Source organism: Hakea prostrata, chromosome 5 (genome assembly GCF_041222555.1).
Source record: "Hakea prostrata isolate BN-2017 chromosome 5, UWA_Hpros_2, whole genome shotgun sequence".
NCBI classification, from domain to species: domain Eukaryota; kingdom Viridiplantae; phylum Streptophyta; class Magnoliopsida; order Proteales; family Proteaceae; genus Hakea; species Hakea prostrata.
Window position 1 is genome coordinate 22,132,458 of NC_142604.1, and position 14,093 is coordinate 22,146,550.

Here is a 14,093-nt window from a genome sequence, read left to right on the forward strand (position 1 = left end):
ATGACAACTAATATCTAGTATAGCAATCCCAAATAGATGAGAATTACAAACAAAGGAAAGGAATGACAAATCAGGATTTGAACCAGACTTGATCCCAAAACTAAACCAACAATTCAATAATAAAATTGATCCAAGTTTGAACCAAAACCAACCAAACCATCTTCTTCCTTGAAGACCCTCAAACTTGAAAATCAAACATGATGAAATAACACTTGCAACTTCAATGTCCCTCATCTTGTTCCTCTTTTTTTCAAGTTGTTCATGTTTATATACTTGCAAAAGGTAAGCTTAAGTTCATTGAGGGTGAACCTCTTGTTGAGACTGATAAATTCTAATTTTGTTGGATCCAATATGATGCAATCATTAAAATTTTGGATGTGGAATAGCATAAAACCTATATTATAGCCAATGTTATGTTCCATAAAACTGCCAAGGTAATATGGGATGACTTGCAATAGACCTATTCCTAAGCTAAAAATATGACTTGGAATTATAGAATTTTTGAAAAGCTATTTCAATTTTAGCAAGTTGACAAGTCTGTGTAGGATTACTACAACCCATTTAAAGGCATAATGGAGGAGTTGAATGTCTTCAATTTTGTTAGACTATCACTTTCTATCTTAGCTTAAATTTCAATTTTAGTTACTTTATATTTTCCTTATTACTTGGCTGACAAGTAATCTCGCTAGGATAGTGTAATTTTTAGCAGCTTTGGGAGATTTTATACAATATATTATTTTCCTTTTTGCTGTAACTTAGTTTATGAGACTTTCCTAAACTAAGAATTGTTTTACATTAAAAATAAAGTACCAAGGGAGAGACATATGCATATGCACAAGCTCCCTCTTCTTTTTTTCTCTTTCATATTCTTCAGTCTTCTTCTATTCTTCTTCTTTCTGAATTTCCTTTTAGTCCTTAGGCTAATTGCAAATGTTAAAATTTATCATGGTATCAGAGCAAGTTGAATCAACTTAGGGATTGCTTCTTCCCTAATTTTTCATCATTTTCCAGAGTTTTTTTCCTTTTACATAGTGTGCAACCACCTATCACTGTTGTATCCATGTAATTAAGATCCTTCTTTACTAATTTATGACATGTTTTTTTCTATCTAATAATTCTACTTAAGGCTTAAAGGACAAAGGTTGTTTCTACTATTATTTGTTTAGTTTGTGATCTGCTGAAGATATAGGATCTAGTGAAAATTTCCTTGCCATTATTTGTTCCATTCATCATTTGCTGAGATATAGATCCACGAAAAATTTTCTTCACTTTTATGAGAATTGATTGCATCTCTTGGAGGTCTTCCTTAGTCCCATGGAATATGAATCTTATCCACAACTTGCATCGACAATTACTCTTTTTGGGGGAAGCTTCTTTTCTTGCAAATTGCTACCGTGAAGCATTTTTTACCTATTACTACTGGTCCCTCACTATTATTCTTGTTGTGATGTCTTGCATATACTTCGATATTTTTGTTAATGGCTACTTTTTGAAGCTCAGGAACATACTACTAGTTGTTGGCTCTTCCTATGATATTGGTTGGTGCTTCCCTTACTGCTTAGTGGTTTACTACTTTCGCTACTACCCCATCTGAGTTTGTGTTGGGGGTTAGAATTTTTTACTATAATGATTCTTGTGCTTGGATTCATCAGGTAACATGGTTCCTTCAAATACCTAAGTAGATCCTTGTTTCAGACTCTAAAATAATGGTAATTTGCCATCATTATTTTTGTGTGTAATGCTATATGTGAGGGGGAGATTGAAAGCTTAGTCTATATTTACTCAGGTCTTTTGAAGAGTATTATTTGTGAAGATCTTTTATCCTCCTAAGATGGTATTCTATAGTAACATCTATCTACCTTTTATCTATCTACTTGGTTCATAGTAACCCATTCTACATTTTATCTTCCTATTTGGTTTTTAGTAACCTATACTGCCTTTTATCTAATACTTGGTCTGTAATAACCCATACTTTGTTCTACTTACTTAGTCCACAATAACCATATATTGTCTTTTGTCTACCTACTTGGTCCACACTAATGTCTTTTGTCTACCTACTTGGTCTACAGTAACCCATACTGCCTTTTACCTACCTACTTGGTCTGCAATAACCTATACAGTCTTTTTCCTACCCATACTTTTAACTACTACTTGCCTTCTTGCAATGAGCTTATATGTGACTTTGGACTGCACATGTTATCTTCTTGTCTGAAGATTCCTCCATACTACTGGCATTATTTGGATAGTGCCCTTGATGTAATTGTTGGTGCTATACTTATGGATAGGGTTCATCCTCACCACCGAGGCGCTGTTTATTATTCTTGTTGTTGGATGGTTCATTCAACATAAAGATTGTTTATTTAAGATGCTATTGATTATCTCTTAAGCGAAGTACTATCAGTGTCTGCTAGTGCTACATATGCTCAAGTGTAATGAAGTTCCTTGATATGTTCCTATTATTCTAAGATGGAGCCTGTGATATGTATACTCCAACTTGAAGGGAAGTGTTAAAATATCACTTTCTATTTTTGCTTAGGTTTCTATTTAGTTACTTCCTATTTTTCTTATTGCTTGGTTGACAAGTAATCTCCCTAAGATAGTGTAATTTTTAGTAGATTTGGGAGATTTTATACAATATATTGTTTTCCTTTTTGTTGTAGTTTAGTTAGACTTGATTTTACATTATAAATGAAGTACCAGGGGAGAGCCAAAAGACACATGCACAAGCTCTCTCCCTCTTCTCTTTTTCTTTTTCATCTTCTTCAGTCTTCTTCTATTCTTCTTTTGTTCTTCTTCTTTCTGAATTTCCTTTCAGTCCTAGGCTAATTGCAAGTGCTGAAATTCTAACAATGGTTATCAACTTTGGTTAATTAAAGGATCTTCAATTGAAATGCATACTTGATAACTCATTTCATTTGTTTGGACTTGCCTTTTTGCTTTTCTTGATTCTTGGAGAGGATTCCAAATGAATCTTAAGCTTTTCTTCACACAATCATATTTTAGTAATCACAAAAAAATACAAGGCCTGATGCCTCAACATTCTTGTCTCCCATGTGACATCACCACTTTTTTTATTTTTTATTTTTTTTATATCTTTATTTCTTAAATCTCTCTCACCTTTCCCAAACAAACAACCAACTTCTTTCTTCGTCTCCCTTTTGTTTTTTTTCTTTTTTGTTTTTTTTTCCAATCTTTTGCATCTGTTGTTTTCGTCAACCACATAAACCTCATGGTGCTAGCACAAATTAGGAACCCATATTCGATATGATGTACTCTATTTTTTTTTCTTTCTTTTGAACTTGATAGTGTATCCTAAAGAGTAAATTGTGGCATTTGGGGTTGAAACTTTTTGGCCAGCCTATTGTGTACCTTTTGAACATGATGATGCCCTAAGATTTATGAAAAAAATGTGTAAAATGTAACTAGAGATCCTTTTTGGACCCCGAGTTGGAAATAGCTATCCTTAACAAAAAATGTACTCATACAAAGACCTTAACTCATACATTTATTAAGCAAGCAACTGTATTCATAGTAAAAAATTCGAGGGAAACTCAAGTTTCAACTAGGTGAATGGGAAACTTAGGTGGAAAACCTGAAAATTTTCGAGGAAATTCAGGACTTTTTCGTGCAAGTTTTGACAAGTTTTAAGGAATGTTTTGGGGTGGTATTCTGCATTTAAGCTAATTAAACTATAAAGAACACATTGGCATATGCATTTTGCTAAAAAAAATCAATGTAGATGTCATTCAAAGTACATAACATTAATGTAAAGTTGACTGAGAAGTACATAATAAACTAACTACTTAAGTACATAACATTCAATATATGACTTCTAAGTTCAATTCAAAACATCAAAATTCAAATACAATGTAACTAACAACAAAAATAAAAGGGAAGTACAACTCACTAACTCAGTGCCAAGAGGAGTGCCTCGGTGGATCCATCCTGTGACTTGAGTAGTACTATGCATGTGACATCCTCTTCTCTAGCCAACGAATATAGACATCCCATGACATATGATGCCTATGGTTGTCGAAGTAATCGACAACTGCAACTCTATAGGCCTGGTCATCAACATGCGTAAGATATCCAAATTGAGGGAATACATAGTACGGATAGGGAAGTCCTGATTCACCTTAGGGGGTAGGGGTTGCACGCCGAAGATTTGCTTCATAAATGTTTGTGCCTCCGAGTTAGCATCGATATAAGTTGCACCCCTTTGCACGTATACCGTCCTCTGAGTTAGCATCAAATTGAATGTGCTGTAGTGATGCTCGCAACCGGTGGTAGAAGATGTTTGGGAGAGCACTTTAACTGCAATCAAGTCGAGTCTAACCTATATTGTAGCCACCACTCAGCTGCAAGTAACATAACCAACCAAATTAATAACGGAAAAAAAAAAAAAAATTTGTGTAAAAGCCTCAAATTGAGTATCTAAGACTTAGACTAGACTAAAGTATCTAAAACTTAGACTAGACTAAGTGACTAACCAAGAGTGGTGTTCTCTCGAGCCTAAATAGCCACTGAGCGACTGAAGGTACCAATAGCATCTCTAAAAGCCTTTAACTACAATAAATAATTGCAACGCTAGTATAAAAAGCAAGTAGTTATCTTAAGTAATAGACTACTAGTCATCTCACAAGTCACATGTCACAATCTTACCTCATCATTAATTAATGCTTGTTTCGCCGGATTTGTTTCCAACTTGTCCACTACTTGCTGGACTGCATGGATCAACTGTCCTTATCCCAAGTTCTCTACCGTAGTGGTATTTGGGATTCAAATAATTGGCTATCAAACAAGCCAACTGTTAGAAAATTAACTTTAATCAATCAAAACAATAGCTGAACTTGATAGATAATGGAGAAGAAGAATTTAGAGAAGAAGAAGAAGAAAAAGAAGAAGAGATGCAAAAGAAGCAACAATGGGCTGCGATTCTAGCTTACTCTCTTAGAATCACAGCCTCTCTATTTATAGATTTCATGGTCTAGAAATACAACTTGAGAAGCAAGCCATGTTGTCCTCTTAAAAAGGAAAGAATAAGTACATCTCATGGACTCATAAATCTGTCCAAAATAGAAAGTTCCAAAATAGAAACTAACATTAAATAGAAACTATGCTTTCTAAGAACTACCAAAACTTGTGTAGCAAGATTCTTAAATTAGAAAGAGTAGCATATCTAAAAAGGAAACAAGGAATAATGACATAACATTGTTCATGTTACTATTCACGTGAACAGTAACATGAACAGCCCAAACTTCAACACCAACAAATGAGATGGTAAGAAACTACACAACAACAAAATAAGTATTAACTATTAAGTAATAACTTGAAAATTTAATAACTTTTTACTCACTAGCCAAATGCAATGGATGTTTCAACTGCCTTTCCCACCTCTCTTGGATGATATCAAGGAATTTGTGGTTGCCCTTAAGATATACCTTCCCAACCATCTCCTTCATTATCTCCACTACAACCCATATATGTGGTAAAGTTGGTTTCCTTTGTTGATGTACCAACTTCAAGACTGTCACCATAGGGTCTAGAAGCTTCACAACAACTTTTAGATTTTCCCAAAAGGTATCACTGGATATGGTAGCCCGTGCTGCTCTTCCCTACCGGTGAATTTGATTGGGGCCAACCGAACCACTCTTCAGATGCAAACATCGCATGTGTTGGGTTTTCTTCTTCTCAAAACTCTTCAAGTTAATCCAATTTGTAACAAATCTTGTGACCCCAACCCTTACCAAGTCACCACCTCATCTTCCTCAACATATCCAATGCATATCCATGGTTATATACGAATGTGGTCACATGTTGAGCCTGCTGAACAACCTTCTCCACAAATTTGATTTACCTCGATGTCTTTCAACATCAAATCAATAAAATGTGCCACACAAGGAGTCCAGAAGAGCCTATAGGTGGGATTCTCCATCAACTTCATCCCAGCCTTCTTGAAATTGGAGCCATTATCAGTTACAATCTGCACCATGTGCTCGACTCCAACCTCTTTCACCACACTCTTTAGCAACCCATATATGTATTTTGCATCCTTTTTGTAACCGGATGCATCAACAGACTTGTGGAACACTGTCCTCCCATCACTATTCAGCATAAAATTGATGATAGACTGTCTAATGGGGCCACTCCAACCATCACACATCATTGTCAGTCTGTCACCCCAGAGTGTCTCCACATCGGCTTAAGACCATCAATGGAGGTCTTTATGTCTTCCTTATGTCATGGGAGGTATACATTATATATCTTATATGTTGTTGGCCCAACCACCCCATGTCCAGCACCACTGATTTCATCCACCATCACCTTATAATAAGGCCCCTATGCATCATTTGTAGGAAAACTATGATATAATGTCCAGATAGAAAAGGTCATCCCCACCTTCTCCTTCACATTACCCCACATGCTTTAATTTCTTTTGTTTTGTTTGTGGTCTTGCAAACAAGTTAGGATCAATGCGTAGTATCTGCACATCGGGATCTATGATAATGGGTTTAGAAGCAGTAAATGTGACACTGGGTCTAAGTGCAACATGTGGCACTAGGTTGAGGTCGTGTAGCCCATGGTAAGGGAGCTAACTCTTTGACACTTTGGCTCCTCCTCATACTAGAGTTGCTTCTGCTTGCCCTCTCAAAATTTGGATCTCTAGATGACCCTGCACTTTGGCTCTCTGTGTCCTCTTGATCTCATCTAGTCGATGAGACTCCCTACTCATCTTGAGTACTCTCTCCATCTCTGCCTTTGGGGATGATGCATCATCTGGATCCACATTTTTCTCTCCCACCTCCTCTAAGCATGCTGTCTGAAACTCATCCCTCTTTGCCTTCTTCTATGCCCTCTTTCTCTTGCCATCCTATCACATATTTTTCCATTGCCACTTTAACTTCATTAGGGATATTGGAGCATCCAACCACATTGTGGTCCCCTCCCACTAGATGGATCTTCAGTCGAATGGCACCACCTAATCCAATCTTTTTCAAACAATATTTACACTCTGACTTCTTCCTATCTTCCATTAAAGGCCTACTATATCGAGTTTTTGAGTCTCTGTCTCAAAAGTTTGTACTTGATACAAACATACATAATAATCATCATTAAAATACAAACCCAACACTTTAATTTTAGGCTAAAGACACTACACACACATTACTTGTAAACTAAGGTATTTATAAACATTTCAAATTTTCTTTTCCGAATTAAAAATAATTTTTATAATTAAAATATTTTTTATAATTATTATAAAATACAAGAATAATCAGAAAACATTATAAAACACTTCAAAAATCAGATTCAATCAATTATGTATGTAAATCTACCTATTAGAGAACACATAATAATTTCAACTCAATCCAATATGCTTTGAGCATGAAGCAAATAAAAAAAATGTAAATTTTAGGTATTTTTTAAAATCAGAAAAATAAAAATGTAGAACACTACAAAGATCAAATCCAACAACAACCACTTGTAAATCTACCTACTAGAGACCAGGGGGAAAAAATTCAAAACATTCCAACACCATTTGACTATTAAAGAAAGGAAAAAAAAAGGGGGAAACTTATATTACATTGCGAAAAGCTTGAAAAAAGTGAAATAATCCACCAAGAAGGGCCTAAATCGACAAGGGCCTAAATCAACAAAGGAGTGCTTAACCAAAACCATGAAAATCAGGTCGAAAATCTGGGGGAAATTCGAGTCGAAACTACCTGCTTCCACCCTTGCTTTTGTACAGTTTCGATCAAAGAAGGTGACTTTTTATAAAAGTGAACCCGCTGGTTCAGCTGGTTCGGCTCACTGTTTGAGTCGGTTTCAACCCAATGTTAAAATTTTGACAGTTTCAACCCATAGTCCAATCAATTGAAATTTAGGTGGTTTCGACCAAAATTGTCGAATTTTCAACAATTTCGTTCGAAATTTGGGACTTTTTTTCGATCCCCTGTTTTTCGTTTCGACCTACCCAACATGAGAAATTTCAACCGAAATTTTGCATGTTTCGACTGAATTTTGTTCTATGACTGTATTTATACAAGACACAAGTTCAAAGTTACTTGCAATCCAAATATACAGCTTATGGTCCTACATCCAAAACATGATGTCAATTGCCAACCTGCCAATACATGCTAAAAAATAAAGCAGCTTCACCAGCTCCTATGTTTTTGAAACAGATTTCAGTTGGTTTCTACTCTTTTTCGATTTGCTTGAAATGGGCAACAATCCTTGTAAATGTGGAGTAGATGGCTAATGATCACCAACAGCATCTTCTCTGACTGGCAAAATATTCAAAGAAGTTCCAAGATTGGATCTGGTAGAAGAAAACTTGGCAAAATATGCTTGAAACTAGATTGAGATCTGATGAGTTGTCTCGACTCGAGCGAGTCAAAGCACTTTCTATACACAATAGTTTGGTCAAACTCAGTTGAAGCAAAATCTCGTCGTTGTATTTTTTTTCTTTTGGCCTCAAGTTTCGTCTCACTAGTTATAGTTCTATGGGTGGTGGAGAACATGTACTGAGTACACCCCCCCCCCTTTTGAACCTCTCTACAGTAAGCCTCATTCATTATATTCTCTATAATGTTCATCATCTTTTGTTATTTTATTTATTTCAGTCTGACCGTCAGATCTGGATTGAGCTGTCCATGAGTACTTCCCATTAGACTGGGGCATATTTCTCAAGCATAATCTCTCAGATCTGTTTTCCTTTCTCAGCAAAATCACAGCCTTAAAGTCTCTTTGGGCCCATCTGCCTAGGCCCATGAGATCCACCAGATCTGCTCGATCTGCATTTGTTACCTCACATTCCATACTAATATGTTGTGTTTGTTACTTCGATTAAATGAAGCTTTATATCTTGTAAAATTGTTTGAAAAATATTCCTGTCCTCGAATTAGATTTCTTCTCCTTGTTATATTGCTTCTTTTTCCCCTTTCTTATTACTTTTCCTTTTTCTTGGATATTATTCTTCCTTCTGTTTTTTTAATTGGGTTTAATTGCACTGCCTACCACATTTATATTGAACATGTGATAGGCTCTTATAACCAAAGTCACAGATAATATGTTTTGAGTTATAGTTTTATAGTTGCTTAAAAGGTTTGTTTTATGAAGTTAATGCAATGGCAGATAAACAAACTATTGGATATTGCCCATGCTGTGGCCAGCATAAACACTAACGACTACAGTGCATTGGAGTATTTGGTTTGCCATCTTGAAGATCTGAAGTATGCCATTGAGGATAGGAAGGTGGATGCACTTATTGTTGAGACATTTGGAAGGCGGATAGAAAAATTGCTGCAGTGAGTTCAGTTGTTTAACATAATTCCTTCATCAATTCTGTCTGTCATCTGTAGAACAGTTGAATCTTATCATAGGATTCTCTTTTCAAGTTTGTGTTTATTATTTGTCTCTGATAAAGTTATGTTTGTATTTTCCTCAATGCACGTCACACTCCCTAAACTTAGATCCAACTTTCCTATCTCTACAGGGAAAAATATGTACATCTTTGTGCACAGATAGATGATGAAAAAATTGATTCATCAAACATCATGCTTGATGAGTACAGTTCATGTGATGATGATGGTGTTCGTAGCTTACGGGCGAACATGCCAAACTGTAAGGACCGGACATCTATTGAGGACTTTGAAATAATAAAGCCAATCAGCCGAGGGGCATTTGGACGAGTTTTTCTTGCAAGGAAAAGAGCAACTGGTGACTTATTTGCTATAAAGGTTAGTATATTTACTGTGCTTAATGCTTGATATTATGACTAAGTTGTCAATGTATTTCAATGCTTGTATTCCTTGATTTTACATCAAATATTTTTCTGTGGGAATTATTCTTCTTTTAGGAGGTAAGCAAGATTAACTAAAACAATTCCATATAAGCAATTCTTTGGATCTTCGATACCTTTTATTTATTATTTGTCACTGATTGGTGGGGAAGTTAAACTATACATATCTAAGTTTGGAAGGAACGAATCCAATAAATTGAAGCACATAAAGCATCATATCTGCTAAGAGATACTGTAATTGGTTACAGTTCTCCAAATTCTGTAGCATAAATAGGGTGGTCCGCATGGATTTTGCACATGTCGACAATAAAGCGGAGTTTGAATGGTTGTCAGATTTGTTTGAAATTTGGCTACATTGATGGAGCGGATGGGTTCTAGGACATCGGTAGCATGTTAAGGTCCAACAAAAGAATTAAGTGGGGAAAATGGAGATCAAGAAAGGGGAGATAATCAGACATGTGTGGATATTTATTGGTCTAAGTAATAAGAAAGAGAAAAGAAGAGGACCAAATCAAAACCAGATGATTTTGTCTACATGGGGAAGGATAGTAGAAAGTCGGGGAAGAGAGGCCCAGACCTGGTGAGATCTGAATCCCAAAGGGGAGGGATGACTATATTTCAAGATTCCATCTCATATCAGCATTTCAGGGGGGTCATGATCGCTGAGATATCAAGAACAAATTCGAGTGCAGATTCTTCCAGATTTTGGTGGGTTTCATGCATCTTTTGGGTTTGGTTCTTCTTGGACAGCTTTCTTCCAGGTCTATAAATGCACATCCATGGTATTTTGGATTCAAACTCATGCTTGCTTGTAGCGTTTGAGCATATTTTCACACATCTACACATTCTTGAAGTATAAATTCAAATTCACTGAAGCCCTATTTGAGGTTATATTAGCACATCTAAATGATCAAATTGCAAAAATCATTGTCTATATTGGTGTTCTATAATTTATGGAAAAATCTTGTACAAATCTGATCATACTCCATGTTTAGACCAGTCAGAAAATTATATACATGGAATTTGTCCTCCCACTTCTGATAAGCAGTAGCATTAACTTCCCATTTAGGATTAACTTCCCATAAAAATCCAAAGTCTGATAGTATCCATGCATTTTATGATGCTAAAAGAGGTTGAGTTCCTTTTACTGCAATTGATGGATAAGCATCAGTACCAACCTTTGAATACATCACTTTTGCAACTTTTCAGATGGCAGCAACATTCTCAAGGAGGAAGTACTCTCAGTGGTAGCAGGTTCAGCTGAGTTGAGCAGATTGTCATAACGTGGCATTTCAGTTTCACATTTATCCTGGAGTGATGCAACCCTCAATAGAAGAGATTCAACTGAGGGTCAGCTTTCTAGAAGCTCTACTCAAAAAAGTATAAGATTTTAGGGTTTTAGGATTTTGGGACATTTGATTGGGAGACATAACAACATAGGTTTTAGTGGTTAGATAATTTTGGAGAGATTTAGAGGAATGGAGTGTACAGATGGATGGGGTGGGTTCTTGAGATATGGGATGAAAAGTTACTTGAATAGGGTGAAACTTGGAGAAAACTTGGGTAATGTTACATAGGAATGATCCAGGTTTGGGACTGTTCTAATGGTTATATTGGTGTAGATCTGAGTTTGAAATTTCAGTTTTTTGGAGAGTACAAAAATTCAAGAAAGGGGTTGTAAAACTTTGGATTTTGGATGGAATTTTGATGCATGCTCCTAAGTGGAAGAAGGGGATGATAGGTATAGGCTATGGGATGGTTTTCTAATGGATACTAATTGTTTGTTAGGGCTAGAGATAGATATTAATGGCTAGGGTCTAAGGAAATCGAAAATAGGAAAAAAGAGTGATCATATTGGAAATTGGAATTTTAGAGGACTAGAAATAAAAAGAACTCACTTTATTGAAGAATAGCTCATGTGATGCTTGAATCAACCCTTCAACTTTGAGAATTTTCTACAATCTTAAAAGCTTCTTCAATGGAAATCAAATGGGACAGGTTAGGGAAATCATAGGAGAGAAATAGGGAATTAGTAACATTAACTCAAAAAGCAACAATGCACGGAATAGATTTTTATTAATCAAATTGTGGGCTCAACTGAGCTTTTACCATGGTTCAAGGTCCCACGAGATCTTGCCGAGATCTTGGTGGAGTTCTTGATATTTTGCAAAATCCAATAGGGATCCCTTGCAAAACCTAGAGAATTCCTCATCTCAGCCGAGATCTCAGTCAAATTGAGATACCAGTTCAAGTTGTCCATTTAAATTGCAAGTCTCGTTGAGTCGAGACGAGATATCTCGTCCATCTTAATCTCATCTCGACCTTTTTGCTTCCCCATTTGCTGTTCTTCCATTAGGCTAGATTCTTATAAAAAAAACCACAGGAACTTCCCCTACTCTTCACCAACACTTTACTTAGTTCATCTACAAGAAGTAATCAACAAGAACCAAGTGATTTTAAAGCCATTTTCAAGGAAGTTGAGGTTTTTTTCCTCTATTTCCAATAATATATTTTACATTATGTGTTTGATTGTGGATTAAATGTATGTTGAATATCTTTGCCCCATTTACAATTTCATGTAACAAAAATTATGTTTATATTATTAATTTGTATTTTGAATTTTTTGAATTAAAAAATATTTTATAAGAAATAATTAAAAAAAAACTAGAAATACTTTTATTTGAAAATGATTTAATGTTTGTTAATCTCCATTAGAAGGGCTACAACCTTAGAGTTGGAGAAGGAGCTGCTTAGTCATGGTCATTATTTTTCTTTCGCTCTTGCACTCATGATGCTTGTACCCTTGTACTCTTGTCATGTTGTAATATCATAATGTGGAATTGTGAACAATTGAAGTTGTTTGATGTATGTTATCTCTATAAACCCTTATGTTTTCATTTATGTTAGAGAAAATGAGAGATAATATGATGTATAACGATAGGTGGAGTCCCCCTATCGTTATTTCCTTATTGGTTTAGGTTTTGGTTATCAGTCTCCTAATTTATGTGAGTTTCCTACTGAGCTTTAGGCTTAATTAGGTAAGAGTTAAGATTTATATTGAGTATATTACTTTTGTAGTTCTATTTTCGTTTGTTATAAATATGTGCTTGCTGGTACAGTAGAATACAGATTCTATAGCCCAACCCTTTTCTCCAATTATTCTCTCTTCTTCTCCCTTAATTTATTTTTCTTCTTTTTTCTAAATAGTATTGGATACAGATCTTGGGATTGTTTTTATGGTATCATAGCCATAATCTATTGTCTATTTGAGAGTCACTTTAGGCTTCTGGTTGAAGAACGAAATCCTAGTTTTTCCTAATTGAACATGGATTTCATTTTCTAATTTTCTATGGTTAATACAATAATAGTGATGATCAGGATCTTTGAGGGTTACGGATTCTGGTTCTCCATAGCATTTGTTCTAAGATTTTAATTTTAAGTTTTATCTCTGTGTCCATCCAAAGGTAAAATGAAGGTCTTGTCGGATCTGATCAAGAAGTTAAAGGTATGATTTCTGATCAATCGTGATGGTTCGCTCGTGCAAAAAAAAAAAAGGGTTCGTCTCTTGGTGGGTGGTTTTTTTTTTTTTTTTTTTTTTTGTTTTCTGGGAGCACTTTGTCGTTCAATCTCGTTCTTGCAGTTGTCATGGCTTTTTTGGAGTTTCTTTCTTTGAGAAAGAGAAAGAGAAAGAGAGAAAGAGGAGGATATTACAGATCTGGGTATGAAATCTCTTGCTGGACTTTTTGATTGATGACTTAATGATGAATCGTGAACCCCTGATTCTGGTTGGTTTCATTAGTTGAAGGTCTTCTCCCACTGTTCTTAGTGCAGTCTATAGGTACTCTTGGGTTCTCTATTGCTTGTCGTCAGTTGCAGGTTTTCCCCTTTCCCCTTTGTTTCCCTGGTTAGATGTTAGAGCCATTACTGTCAAGTAGTAAACTGTCACTGTTCCAAGATTGATTCCTTTCTTAGGCTTAATTTATTTCCTTTTAAAGTTTTTATTTTCAGTTGTTATTATTGACCCTGTCCTTTCTCTTATTCCACTTCTTAGATCCCTATTTTTTTGTTTGCATTTTATCTCTCATTACATCCTTTGACTTTTTCTTTTTCAGATCACCACCCCCTTCCCTTTTTGGTTTAGGCCTTTCTAATACAATTCCTTTCCCCCCCCCCCCTCAGATTGATAACTTTCTTCTGCCTTTTTTTCTCGAATCCTAACTTCCCTTTTCTTTCATTCCTAGAATTTCTCTATTTTGTTTTTGGTAAGATAGATTTGCTTTATTAGGTTTTCCCA

At 35.5% G+C, this 14,093-nt stretch overlaps 1 protein-coding gene across 1 annotated transcript in view; it reads left to right on the forward strand.

The window, feature by feature from the left end:
* IRE (AGC (cAMP-dependent, cGMP-dependent and protein kinase C) kinase family protein) overlaps positions 1–14,093 on the forward strand; it is a 95,498-nt gene that overhangs the window by 18,190 nt on the left and 63,215 nt on the right. The window contains exons 5-6 of the mRNA XM_089154988.1: positions 9,133–9,305; positions 9,494–9,737. Of these exons, the coding sequence (XP_089011114.1) occupies positions 9,133–9,305; positions 9,494–9,737 (417 nt within the window). The remainder of the gene's footprint in view (positions 1–9,132; positions 9,306–9,493; positions 9,738–14,093) is intronic.